This window comes from Gallinula chloropus (assembly GCF_964237585.1).
Source record: "Gallinula chloropus genome assembly, chromosome: 21".
NCBI classification, from domain to species: domain Eukaryota; kingdom Metazoa; phylum Chordata; class Aves; order Gruiformes; family Rallidae; genus Gallinula; species Gallinula chloropus.
The window spans coordinates 6,567,146-6,580,944 of NC_140106.1; the positions used below are offsets into that span (position 1 = coordinate 6,567,146).

A 13,799-nucleotide genomic window follows, 5' to 3' on the forward strand; every position below is an offset into this window, starting at 1 on the left:
CCAGTCGGGCCCTGTGAGCAGCACACGCCAGCTGTCGGCTCATTGAGGAGGGAGCAGAGCAAACACTGGACACGTTCCCCCCCCACACACCCCCCCCACACACACCCTGCCCCTTGGGTTTCCAGTCGGGCCTGGCAGATGCAAGGCAGGGGAGCAGGCTGGTGGGGAGAGCTGCTGCAGGGTATTTGCACATCAAAAGCAGCTTTGCCTCCGACCCTGCGAGAGCGTGAGGTGGCTCCATTTAATTGCTCTTTCAAAGGCAACCCTGGTCTTGTCTCTGCTGAGATTTTAGGTCTGACTCTGCCTGCTCTCCCCCCGCCCCAGCCAGAAACCAGCGCAGTGGCACCGGCGTGTTAAAAGAAGATGCAAATCAGCTCTTCTCTGTCTTGAAGCTTATTTGCATCCCCTGATTAGTTCAACAACTCATTCAGGCTCCTTCTGTCGGAGGGTGGTTGGCACATGGGCAGCTGGAGTGGAGCTCACCCAAAGCACAGACGAGGCAGGGAGCCCTGTGACAGGGGGATGGATGCATGAGCCGGTGCTCCTCCTGCTTTGCCCCCCATCACCTCAGCTAACTTTGTGCCATTCCATTTGTGTCCAACCAGTCACAGGGGAATCACTGGGCATGAGGGAAAAGCTTTGCCCTGATACTGTCTGCACTTTGCTCCTTCCTTCCAGGGCAGCAGGGACCAGGCTGAAGCTGTTTTCCACTCTTCTGCTTTCCTTGCAACCTCACAGCATCCTCATCCCTCTGCTCCAGCCCTGCTCCTGGCACCCAGCAGCCCTACAAGAGCTGATTGCTGCTGCTACTGGAGGCAGGGGATGCTTTGAGCTCTCCCTGGGGTGGGACACAGCTCTTTCTGATCAGTAATCATTAGGGGTTTGGTGGGAAATGGGTGGGACCTTCATTTTAATGGCAGAAGCAGGCTAGGGTCTCCTGGGCTGGAGGTTTGGCTCTTACCAAGGAAGCAGATGCATCTTGAGGGATGTAGCTCCTGGACCTGCCGTGACTCCTGCTGCTGTGAAGCCCTGGTAAGTCTCTGTTCTACTGCACCGCAGTGTCTGCAACTCGGTTGTGACCTTTGTGAGACAGGGACATCCCCAGGGATAACAGCCAGCTCGGGGTGGGGGGCTGTTCCTTGCTGCTCCCGTGACCCAGATACATGGAGAAGCCTGGGAAGGGCTTGGCCAAGCCGGCAGCACCCTGCAGCCCGGTAGGGGATGGTTGGAGGTGACGTGTAACAGAACGTGATGCTCAGCAGAGAGCCCTCGCGTGCGGGTTTCTATCTCCTTCCTCCTCAGCGGCTTTCAAAGGCTCTAAAAATAAACTTCCCTCCCGCCTCCGGCAGCGGGAGCACAGCGCTTTCCCTGGGAAGCCACGGGGGGAGCTGGGTGCCAGTGCTGGGTGCCCTTCTGGGGAGGGGGTACGGCCCAGCTCGAGTGTGGTGTGAGCCCCCAGCCCTCCTTCTGAAGCCATTCCCAGTGGCTCTGCTGGCTGGGAAGATGGACCCAGGTCAGGGACCACTGGGGCTTTGGGATGTGCAGGGTCGGGATGGAGACCGGCCCGCGGGGGTGTGGGCTGGGAGCAGGGCCAGGCAGATTATCACCTCCTCTCCGCTCCCCCCTGTGTTTGCCGGAGGCACGCTGAGGGTTTATTTCCATGCATGGGTTATCCCAGCTGCACGGCGGAGATAACGGCTCGAAGGGCTGGAAACCAGCAGGGCCAGGTGGAAGGATGTCCCCAAAGGGACCTGGGTGGGGTGTGATAAATGGGCTGTGGCTTGGGGAGGAGGATGATGTGAGAGGGGCACAGCCAAGCGCTGTCCTGCATCCCCACCAAGCAGCGATGTGAACCCTCTGAGCCCTGCCACGCCAGCCCCTCCAGGAGGAGAAGTTTTTAAAAATTTATTTATAAATAAAAACATAAAATTACCAGTAGTTTACATCAGTCACCAGAAATAACATCAAAAAAAAAAAAAAAACCAACCCAAAACAACCCAAAAAAAAAATAAACCTGCAGAAAAATAATTCTCTGTACAGGCTGAGCCCAGGCTGGGCCCTGGGAGAGACACACCAGCCATGCGGACGGTCACACACAGCGTTGTGCAAAGGCAGCACGGCCACGCCTCACACCATAGAGCGCGGGCTGGGGAGGACACGGGGCTGGGGAGGACACGGGGCTGGGGCGACGGGGAGCTGGGATGGTGTCACTGAGGCTGGATGGAGCGGGAGCAGGGCTGGGCAAGGTGGGGAGAGCTCTGCTCCCCTCGGTATCCCCCACGGGTGTTTGGCACTAGAAAGCTCCTGGCTGCCCGTGCTCTGGCTCTGATGTGGGGTGCGGAGGGGGTGCAGAGCCTTCTGTGCAGGGCTATGGCTTGGATGATGCAGAAAATCCCTTCTGGCCTGGCTGAGCCAGAGCGGAGCTGGGTGCCACCCTCTGTTCCCGAACTTTGGGCTCTCCAAACCACCCCACAGCAGGTCTGGGCAAAGGCTGGCTGACCTGACGTGGCCCTGACCTACAGCCACAGGGCTGGAGCTGGTGTTTGAGGCTGGCTGTTCTCCACTGGACCATGGCTAAGGATGGGCTCGTGCTGTGTGCTGGCACCGGGACCGGCCGGGATGCCGCGGGGCGGCACGTGGTGGGGGGTGCTCGGGGGTGGGTGCAAAAGGCACAGACTGGTTTCTGTGTGTTGCCTCTACAGGCTGGCTGGAGCAGGGTGAGGGATGCTGAATCTTGCTGCTTGTGCGCAGCGTGGAGCCCTTGGCCGAATTTATGGGATGGGATCATGCAAGACCCCCTCCCTGTAACCCTGGGATGGGGCTTCCTGGGCGATGATGCCCAGCTCATTAGCAGGTAAACAGACACAGTGCAGTCAAAATACCACTGCACTGCACAGAGTGGCCCTGGCTGGACACCTCCACCCTGGCAAGCTGGATGCTGGCTGATTCCCACCTGGCCCGTGCCGAGCCGTGCAGGACAGGAGTCACCGCTGGTGATGTGCAGTGGAGCCTTGTTACCCGCTTGCCAGTGGCAGGAGGGAATTTTAAGGGCTGGGGTAGAAACCGAAATATTAGTGGTTGGTTTTTGACCAGCTCCTGTTGCTGGGATCCCGTGGATGGAAAGGCACGGGAGGAGATAAGGCAGCTGGAGATCCTGGGAGGGAGCAAGTGAGAGAGTGTGGGGCAAACACAACCGGCTTCCACTCCCTGCTTCCTTGGATCAGGCTGCGGCTTGGGAATTTCTGGTAATTCCTAAATCCAGTCGCAGGTCTGGCAGCTGGAGAAAAGGGACACCGAGTCCTTGTCCATCAGCTCAGGGAACGCCGGGCTCGCTGTGGCTGCGTGGGTCCAGGGAGGAGGGATGGAGGTGTCTCCATGGCTGAGGGGTGGGGTGGGCTGTGCTCATGGGTGAAAGGTGATTTCAGTGGGGGTGTTGGCTGTTACGAGGTGGGGTGTGCGTGTGTGGGCAGGGTCCTTCCTGAGGCACCGCAGCAGCCGGAGGATGGGTGTGTGTGTTGTGCAGCCTGCGCTGGGGGCAGGACGTAGCTCCTGGGTCCCGTGGCACCCTGGAGATCGGCACTGACTGGAGGAAGGTCAAGGAGGTGTGAGAGCAGCGTGGAGCTTCCTCTGGGCTGTGAGCAGGGAGGGGCTGGAAATGTGCCGTGGCCGATTCCTCTCGAAGGACTGTGGTGTCCCCGTTCCCATCCGTGCTGCCACAGGATCCCTCCGAGCCTGGAGTGGAGCATCCCTGGGGAGTTTTGCATCATCGCCTTACCCGACAGGAGGTTACTTGCTGGAGTCCTGTTCCCATCGCCGGCTTCTCAGTCCTACAGGGGGGCAGAAGGGGGGCGAGGGGGAGCTGCTGGCACGTCACCATTGGCACGAGTTGCTTGTTCACCTCTGTAACACGACAGGCAGCGCAGAGCACCCTCGTGGTGCGATGCGGGGAGGAGGGCTGGCGAGCTGGCCAGGCCACCAGCTCCACTAATAAATACATGGCTCATCTGAACTGTACATGGCGCAGGCTGAGCTGCGGGGCAGAGCTCCTGGCCTGGGAGAGACGCCCGCCCCTGAGCTGCGAGGAGGAGGAGGCAGACCTGGCTCAGATCTCGGTGGCGATGATGTCCTCGTAAGGGACGTCGGCACCAGGGATGTCCAGCTCGATGGGCTCCTTCCCATCTTCCCCTGCGGCGAGCTGCTGGAGCATCTTCTCCAGGTTCTGGTTCCTCTTGTACATGTGCAGGTAGCTCTGCTGCAGCTGCTTCTGGTAGTGAATCACCTTTTCCTTCTCTTCCTTCCACGTCTGCCGCTCGTGCTGGAAGCCGGAGGTCATCTGCTCGTTGTTGTCCCGTTCAGCCTTCAGCTCTGCCCTCAGCCTCTCCACCTCTCCCTGGAGGGCTTGAGCATCGTCCACCATGGTGCAGGGCCTGGCCACTTCCCGGGCTTCGCTCAGCTGGTCCTTGAGGACAGAGAGCTCCGTGCGCAGGTCCACGATCTCCTGCTCCAGCAGGTTCACCTTCTCCCGCAGCAGCTCCGACTCGTTCTTCTTGCGCTGGAGCTCGTTCTCACACACCTCCAGCTCCATGGCTTTGGTGCGCAGGGAGCCCTCCAGGTCCTGGGTCTTCATCTCCAGCCCTTCCATCTTCATCCTCACCTCCTTCAGCTGAGCCTTCAGGCTGAGGATCTCGGTGGTCTTGGTGTTGAGCTCTGTCTGGGACTCCTTCAGCTGCTGCTTCAGGAGGGAGATCTCACCCGACTTCTGGCAGACCTGTGGGGAGGGATGCAGCACCTGAGTTAGGGCTGTGCCTTGGAGAAAGCCCACAGTGCCCCTGTGCAAACCATGCTGGGTGTCATGGTTCCACCCTGCGCACTAAATCCAAAACACAGCACTGTACCAACTACAAGAGGGGATCAGCAAAGCCAGGACACTGGGGTTCAGCATGTGGAGACCCCGGCCAGGAAATCCCACCCACAGGGAGATGCCCCAGCACAGGGAACTATGCCCAGGGTGGGGGCTGGAGGGACACCCCAAGCTTAAGAGGAGAGTGGAAGGCTTTACTGCTCTCCAATAAATGACCGTGGCAAGCAGCAGTAGTGCCTATCCACACATGGGAAGGCAGCTCGAGTGCTTCTCTGGGGACAGCAGCCTGAAAGCCCCCGCGCTGGAGGCTGGAAACGTGAAGCTCTTTTAATGCCTGGGGGTTTTAATGAAGCAGTTGCTTCCTGAAGTGATGAGAAGTGCTGGGGGTTTAAGAGGGGCAGCTCAATTATGCCTCCACGTGACAGACTAGGGCTCTCCTCAGCTTTAATGTCTGTCTCCTACAGCCTGGGCTTAATGCACATGCTGTCTGCTGTGCTCAGCACCTTGGAGGGGCTGCTGGATGCAGGCAGGGCATGGAGAAGAGCCGTGGGGGTCATTGCTTAGGGCCAGAGCTATCCCCCTCCATGCACATGCTTTGCTTTCAGCGCTGGCTGCCCTGATGCTCCAGCACTGCTTACCTCCCACTGGGTCTCCTCCAGCGCCGGGGCGAAGCTGGTCTTCTCCTTCTCATAGGACCTCAGTTTGGTCTCCAGGAGGTTTTGCTCTTTCATGAGGTTCTCCAGCTCCTCCCGGAGCTGCTTCTTCTCCTGCTGCAGCTGGAATACCTGGAGGTGAAGGACCTGCTGTGTCCGCTGGGTCTTCTGCGAGGTCTGCTTGAGCTTGCTGTTGCATTTCTGCTTGAGGCCCTCCAGCTCTTCCTTGCAGCGCCGCTGCTTCTCCTCGTAAGCCTGGCAGGAGCTGACTTCCTTCTCCTCGAAGCTCGACTGAAGCTCCTGCAGCTCTCCCTCCCTCTCTAGCAGCTTCTGCTCCAGCTCCTGGATGGTGGACTCATCCGTGGAGATGGGCGAACGGATGCAAGTGGTCTTATCAGCAGCGTGATGGTGGGGGCCTTTGCCAGGGTTGAGGATCTTGTTACCTCCGTCAGAGAAGGACATGGCCTTGAGGCTCATCATGTTGCTGTCCTGGATGATGGCACACTGCAAGATGTTGTGGGCCGAGCCCCCGAAGCGGCTGATGGGGCCCATGGGAGTGACGAGGGGGTCGAGCTGGTAGCTGCTGCTGGTGCTGTGGGTGGGGAGGCTGGACATGGAGTTCCTGCCGGAGTCAGACAGACCCCCCGAGCACAGCACCGGCTTCAGCTCCTGCTCCTTGCCTTTGTCTGGGGGGTGCAGCTGCTGGGAGAGGTGGCCCCCGTTCTCCGGGGAGGAGTGCAGGAGGGCGCTGGAGCGGGGCAGCACCGGCTTGAAGGCGGTGGGCCGTGCAGGTGGCTTCTCTGCGCCCTGGGGATAAGAGCAGAGCGTGTCAGCACAGACAGGCACTGTGTCATCCGCCCTCCCCCATCCCTCTGCCCCCAAGGACAGGATGGGTCCCCAGCAAGGGCCAAAAGCTCAGGAGGATGCTGATGGATAAAACTGCCTCTGTTGGGAGGCGAACAGCGTGTCTGGAAATTAAAGGATACGGATCCTGCGTCCGATCCAAAAGCAGAGGGTGGCCCCGGCACCTCCCCACCACCCCTCTCCTCCTGCTTCCTCAGCACAACCTATTATTGTCCCTGAGCTTTCTCCTGGACCCAGAAAAGCCTGCAGCAGGACCCGCTTTGAGGGTGGATGCAGCTCATGGGGCATCCCCCCAACTTCTGGAACCACCACATCCCCCTACTAACCACTTCCAGCTGACCAGGAAAGGGCATCAGCTTCTGCGGCGTGGGCGTCCCGAAATCCATGCCGCTTGTCCCGGCTTGGCTGCCCAGCTCCCCGCTGGCAAGCGAGGTATAGTCCGCTCGGTGGGAGCCGTGGGCTTTCTGGCTGACCTTGATGTAAAAGAAGTCCTCATTCTTGCTGCTTTTGGAGCTGGACTTGTGGCTGGAGTCCTGGGAGAAGCCGAAGCGGAGCAGCCCGTCCGAGTACCTGTTGAGCTTTTTCAGGTGGGATGACTTGCGGAGCTTGTACTGGGAGGCCCGGCAGTGCTTGCTGTGGAAGCTGTGCCCGGAGATGAGGCTACTGACGCTGCCCATGCTGCTCCCGGGCGGGGGGCATGCGGCGGGGGGAGCGGAGCCCGGCTGAACCGCGCGGCGAGGGGTCCGGGCAGCGAGTAGAGATGGGCGCTGCTGAGCTCATAGCAGTGATGTCACTGCGCCCAGGAGCTGCGAGCCTGGGGGAGGCAAAGAGAGAGGGGTGAGGCAAAGAGAGAGGGGTGAGGCAAAGAGAGAGGGGTGAGACAGAGCGGTCTGGGAGGCGGGTGCCATTCAGTGCCCCTGGGTTGGGCAGCAGTGGTGATACAGGTGTGGGAACACACCTCTTGCACGTGTGTTTGGGTACAAGCTGGCGTGTGAAGGGGCTTGTGCAAGGTGTGCTGGAGGGGTTGGCACCCCTCAGCATGTGAGTGTCTGGGGGATGGACCGGTGGGTGTCAGGGTGGGGGTGTGTGTGCAGGCGAGCCGGTCGGTCCGCGGGTGTGTGCACAGGGAGCGGGATGCTCTTGCTGAGGCTGGTACCCTGCTGCCAGCCCTGTGCTGCTCTTCCCCATCCTTCTGCCAAAGCCCCAGGAAAGCAGGGAAGAGCCTGGCTTTCCATGCTTGAGCAGCCCCCCTCCAGTTGCCTCCAGCCCCCAGGCTGGCCGGCAGCTGCTGTAGCACAGCTCCAGGCTGTACGGGCATATCCTGCCCTGCTCGTTGGGACCTTCAGGTTATGGTGTGCTTGCATGGGGCCAGGAGAGTTATAACACACACAGGAGTCTCTAAAAAATAAGGAAAAGAGATTTGTTGAGATTTTTAGGTGCCTAGAAGGCACTGACTTCAATAAGCACCCATGCCTCTTGCTTGTTCTGTGCTGGATGGCTCCCACCTCCTGACAGCCGCACTCGGTGCCGCAAGCTGCAGTCACAACCTCTCCTGCATCAGCCTCTCGCTCCCTGATTTCTCTCCAATTATCTGTGCTCCTCTTAACCTACCTGAAAAGGGATGCTGTGAGGCTTAATTACGCTTAATGTCTGTGCAGCACTTAAGAAGGCGAGAGGCGGCGGCGTGTGTGTGTGTGTCGTGGTTACGGTTCAGAGGTATGTGGGGCTGTGCATTCATTCTCTGTGCTATGGGGTTAAAATAAGAAGGAAAGGGAAAAAAAACCCTGGCTGCTGGTGGCCTCTGTGTCAGTCGGCTCCCAGTGCCGGGGCTATAATGGAGATGCACCTTCCATTTAGATAAGTAAAGGATGAGGTGGGGAGGAGGAAGAGCTGCTGGTGGGCAGACGTTGGTGCATAATCGAAATGAGCTAAATCCCAGTTGCATGGGATGATGAGATTGGAAATGTGTTTGCTCTCCTGGCATGTGAGAAACAGCTCAAAGCTCCCACTCTGGGCAGCATCGGCGCTGCGTGGTCCAGTTCTCCTCTGGAGCTGCCCCATGCTGGGCTCCCATTGCCCGAGCAGGCGTCTTGGGCATAAAGCATCATCGCTTGGGAGAGTGCTTGGGGTCTGCTGGGTGAGGGTCGAGTGATGGAGGGTGCAGACACAGTGTGTTTGCCAGAGCACCGTTGCTGCCCTGTCCTCAAGGTGCATAGAGTTGCTCCAGGTTTTCCCATCCTTTATGTCCTGCCTTATCCCTGCTCCAGCACAAGCTCCTGAGCAGGGCAACCCAAACCTGTGCTCATCCCTCAGCTTGGTTTCCTTTTCCTCTGTGCCCTGAGGACCCAGATTGATTAAGTGTCAAAGAAACGTCCCAGAAAGACAGAATATCTGCTTTAATCCTTAAATCCATTTTGGGGAGATTAAGAGAAGTAAAGAGCCAAGGTCTGAGCTGGGATGCTAGAAGTGATCGATGACTTGGGCTTCATTCATTTCTACAGGGTGAGAGGCAGAATGTGCTGGGAGGGGGAGGGAGTCGCTGCAGGGAGCGGGGTAATCGGTGCAGGAGGCTGCTCTGCCAGCGTGTGCCTGCTGAAGAGAGAAGGCAGCGTCACAGCAGCAACGCTGCCAACTCCAGCGACAGCATCCCGGAGAGCAGCGAGCAGCAGGAGGCGAAGCAGCCGCTCTCTTTACCTAAGGCAGAGGTGTCAGGGAGGTTTGATGCCTTAAACCACAGAGCAGCGTGGACCTGCTGCTGTGGGGATGCTCTGTCTTGCTGTCACCGTGGCCTCTTGGATAGGTGCGCCCTTGGTTTGGGGTTGGGTATTTTTGGGTGCCTACAGAAGACAGCAGAAATGTGGGGAGGGAGAGCTGGGACTTTCCAGGCTCTTGGCAGGAGGTGTTTCAATCAATCCCAACCCTCCTACACATGCCTGAGAGGGTTGGGCATGTCTTTTTTTTTTCTTCTTCTTTCTTTCTTTTTCTCTCCTCTTTCAATTTAAAAATGAATGCTTTGAAAGCTGTGGAGGAGCTGGCATTCCCACCCCATGTTAGCAGAAGGAGAAAGGCTCTGGAGACACCTGGGAGTGAGCAGAGGCACAGGATGCTGCTTCAGCCCTGGGGCACCTCGGAAAAGCCAGGGGTGGGGGGCACACACCAGATTTGTCCCCTCTGTGGCACACGTTGGCATCTTCCCCTGCGTCAAATCCGGTGACTGTGGGACTCTGTGGGGAGCCAGATCAGTTTGCAGAGCCACACAAAAGCCAGTCATTATGTATATACACATATATATTTAGATGCACACATAGATGTGTATTTTAAGGGCTTTTCTGCATGCTTGCAGCAGCCAGGGTTTGGCTGCAAAGAGTAACGAGGGAATGGGGAAAGAGATGTGGTACTGAGAGCACAGCAGTGGGGGGTGCCCCAGTCTGTGCAGCTGGGGGTTACTGGAGGTGGGCTCGTGCCGGGGGGGGGGGGCGAGTGGGGGTGTCTCTGTCCCTGAAGCCAAAGGCTGCAGCTCCCAGCCTTGCCTGGCTCAATGCGATTGCTTTGAAGCGCGAGTTGCCCTGTCACTCACCAATTAGCAGGGACAGGAAGCCAGGGAAGACACAAGCCTTCCTCTTGCTCTGCTGCCGCCGGCAAATGAGCCCCTCAAAGCTCCTTTGTGGCTGTGGTGGGGAGGGGGCCGGGGTGATGGCACAAGCCCCTCGTCAGTCAGACCCCCAGCGTGATGCTGTGCTGAAGGGACTGTGTATGTGCCCAAATCTGGCTCCATGACCCGTCACGGGGCTTCAAGGGGCTGTTACCAAACCCCACTGAGTGGTCCGTGGGGAGATGCAGGGGTCTGTGGTAGGGGGATCCCATCACCCGTGGGATGGAGCCCCGCTGAACACCCGTGCAGACCAGACCCCTGGGATCACGGGCTGAACACGTGGCTGTTCCCATTCGTATTGTCACAGAGACAGAGGAGGGGGGAGAACTGAATGGCACCCCAGCGGTTGCAGTCGTGCCTCCCCTGCAGTCACACGTGGGAGAACGACTCTCCCCATCGCCTCCCTGCTGAATGGGCTGCAGGGATCTCATCTCATCTCTTCGCAGCACAGACTCTTTGAAACCTTTTCCCTCTTCCTTGCAATGTTGGGGTTTTTTTCACAGGCAGAAGCTTCTCTGCCTTCCCCAGACAGGTCGCCTTCCTAAGAGCCTTCGCTTCCTTCCAGGCTTCCCGGCGTTACTCCCTCCCTGCTGATCCTGTTCTCCTCTGCGCCGGGTGCGAACGCTTCCTTCTCCCCTGCTCTCTCTCGCCTACTCCTCTTCCCCTCTTGAATTTATTATTCATCGTTTCTGTGCAGATGCACCCACACATTTGGGTGTTTGTTGGGAGATGAGGAGATAATACAGAAGCGGCAGCTGCCAAGAGCCGGGGCGCAGGAGCCAGCCTCCTGCCTCCTTCCCTCGATCGCTGCCAGGCGATGTGCCCCTGTTTCACTCTTGTGTTTTGGGGCTTGGAGAACACCAGGAACGTGGCCCCGGGGCAAAAATACAGGCGTTTCCCCAGTGAAAAGCTACGCACGTGCCACCTGGAGCATCCGGCATGATTTAATGAGGAGGATGGCTTAATGCAAACCTTGGAAGGCAGCAATCCTGCTGAGCTGGGTTTGGGATCTGCAATCAAAACTGGGTTCTGATTTTGGGACCCCAAAGGCTAATGAACCACCAGGCCAAGGAGATGAACCCGCCATGGGCTGCACCAGCATCTGCCTGTCTCCGCTCAGAGCTCAGCTCTCCCCACACCCAGCTGGGGCTGAGCTCTCCGAACACCTACTGGCTTCGGTCTGCAAAGAAATGGCAGCGAGAGGGCTTGAGGAGCAAGAAATGGCAGCGAGAGGGCTTGAAGAGCCCCATCAGCGGCGCCGACCTTGCCCCCCACCCCTGTAATCTTCACCCTAATCGTGCTAATGGGGCTGGATTCAAACACCGCCCAGGCAGACGCCGTCCTTGTGGTGCTCGATTGTGGCTCGGTGCCGGCGCAGGGCCCCATTACAAGGCTTTCATTCACTCCGATTCATTGTCCCCCGCTCATTCATTGACATTCATTGGGATCATTTTGATCGGGAGGCAGGGAGTGAATTGAGCCCGGGATGCACAAAGCACACACCATGTGTTCTGCCCTGATTTGCCATTAGTGAAGGGGGACACTCCAGATGAAGAATAACCAGCTTCAATTACATGTTACATCCACTCTAATAGCCCAGGAGTCCATCACACTTAATGTTATTTCAATGAACACTAAGAGAATTCACACCCACTGCCTGGTGCTTGTTAGAGGAGCCTTTGGCAGGGATTTGGGTGGGCTTCATGCCAGCGCAGTGACAGACCGTGCCACGTCTCTGCCAGTGTCCCCTGGCAGCTGGGCTCGTACACCACGACCGGTGACCCTGCTGCAAGCCCTGGAGATGGAGGTGCAACTGCTCAATAAAGGGGGGAGAGCACTGAAAGGGAATCAGCATCTGTTTTGAAGCCCATCAGCAGCACCGAGCGCTGCCTCCTTGCACCCAGCTCCTGCGGGACGGCGGCTCAGGTCAAGGTCAGTGACACAGCCCTTCTGGGAAAGCCAAGAATCAATGTTGGGTTCAGCATCAGCTTTGGAAAGAGCTTGAAGGAGCTGTGTACACCTCTGCTCCATCCATTGCGCTACCGAGACAGGAGTCCTGACGAGGGATGAGTCAACAAGTGGAGTTAATGGGAGAGCAGGGCGAAATGGTCCGTGTGATGGTGTAGGCGGCACTGAGGCGACTGGCTGGAGCTTTGTTTGGGGAAGCCAGGACTAGAATAAGAGGAATTTCTCAAATGAAGGATGAATCACGTTGGCAGAAGGAGCTTTAGAGGATATCGGCTCAACACCCGCCGTGCTGTGCCTACTTCCACAGTGTCTGGTCCCTCCCCAGGGAGACGGCGGTGTTTCCCTGTGCAGGAGCTTGGCTGAGCAGGGAGAGGCTCCTGTCCCTGCCCAGGGACAATTGCTCAACCCCCAGGAAATTGGTGTAAGTCAGCAAAAGTCCCATGACTTTCAACATCTGCGTTTCTGCAAAGCCTCGTGCTTTCTCTCCAGCAAATGCTTACTGGACAGTTAGCCTGAGCACAAACTAATGGCACCAGCAAATCCGTGGGCTAGAAAAAGCCAAGCATTATTCTTTCTGTCTCCCTAGCCTGAGAAGGATGCAGAAGTGAGACAAACCTTGTTGCTGGTGGCTGAAAGGCTGCAACGCCAGCCAGCCGGCATTTATTCCCAGGAAAAGCTGGTGTTTGCCCTGGCAGCATGGGAGAACTGGGGTTACAGCCCACAGGGAAGTTCAGGAGGTGAGCAAAGTGACCTGGTGGGACACCTTAGGCTTGGAAGGTGACCTCACAATGTGGTGATGGGGGACAAAACATCACCCCCTTAACCTGTGCCTGCCTGCCAGCCCGGTCAGCAGCGAGGATGCTGTCGTTAGAATAAGGCTATATGGGGGACCCCACGCTCCCCAGTCAGCCCCTAAGCATCGCTCCTGCCCACTGTGTGTACAGAGCCAGCCCAGGTTTTCTGTGCAGAGAGCAGCGAGGGTTCCTGGTGCTGAAGTGCCTCGGCTCTCCCCCGCACAGCTGCAGCTCGGATTAAATAGCTCCACACGCAAGCAAACCCCAACAGTGTTACCAGCAGCCGGGCTTGAGACAGGCCCAGCCCCCCTCCTATTGTCCCTGTACCCCTGTCTGACCTGGGGAGGGCTTCCCAGGAGGAGCCGGCCCCATATGATGCATTGCCCTCGCTGGATACGAGCGCAGCAACACCAGTGCATTGTGGGAATATCCTAGCACTGCTCTGGGAGCCTGGTCCTCCGTGTTATCACCACCTCAGCTTGGTCTATACAACAATGCCATGTAACTCCCAGCTCTACCTGGGCCATGCCCAGCTCTCTGCTCAGGACAGAGCCCAAACCTCGGGAGCATCTCTCCATCCGGCCCCCACACTCAGACCTCCTGCCAGCAGCCTCACGCCACACGGATTTCGGAGCTCATCAGTGATTCAAAAGCTGAGCACAGCACCCACACAAGTCATATCAGTCATGCTCCCAGTACAAAGGAAATACTTGCATGAGACATAGTTAAATATTCCTGGGGTGGAGAGAAAGATCTTTTCAGCTTGCTTAATTCCTAAGAGCATCTGGCTTTTCCCGCTAATGAGCAACTAATAGTGCAATTAAAGCTCTGCTAATTGGAAACTCAGAAATGCTTTTGTCTTTTGCAGGTCTGCAGACTCTTCGGGGCTGTTGGGCACTCCTAAACCCTGGCTACCACCTCCAGACTGGTGAATTCACACCCCTCCTGTGACAGACACCATTGCTTCATCCACCATGCCATGGCACCCAGGTCACCAGCACCCGTTC

At 57.8% G+C, this 13,799-nt stretch overlaps 1 protein-coding gene across 1 annotated transcript; it reads right to left on the reverse strand.

Annotated features, from left to right (window-relative positions):
- Nucleotides 1–4,102: 4,102 nt before the first annotated feature.
- Nucleotides 4,103–7,055, reverse strand: LZTS1 (leucine zipper tumor suppressor 1; the record flags this gene model as incomplete). Its single annotated transcript, XM_084273930.1, has 3 exons — nucleotides 4,103–4,768; nucleotides 5,500–6,321; nucleotides 6,705–7,055. The coding sequence occupies 3 exons, from the start codon at nucleotides 7,053–7,055 to the stop codon at nucleotides 4,103–4,105; spliced, it is 1,839 nt and encodes a 612-aa protein (XP_084130056.1).
- Nucleotides 7,056–13,799: the final 6,744 nt, after the last annotated feature.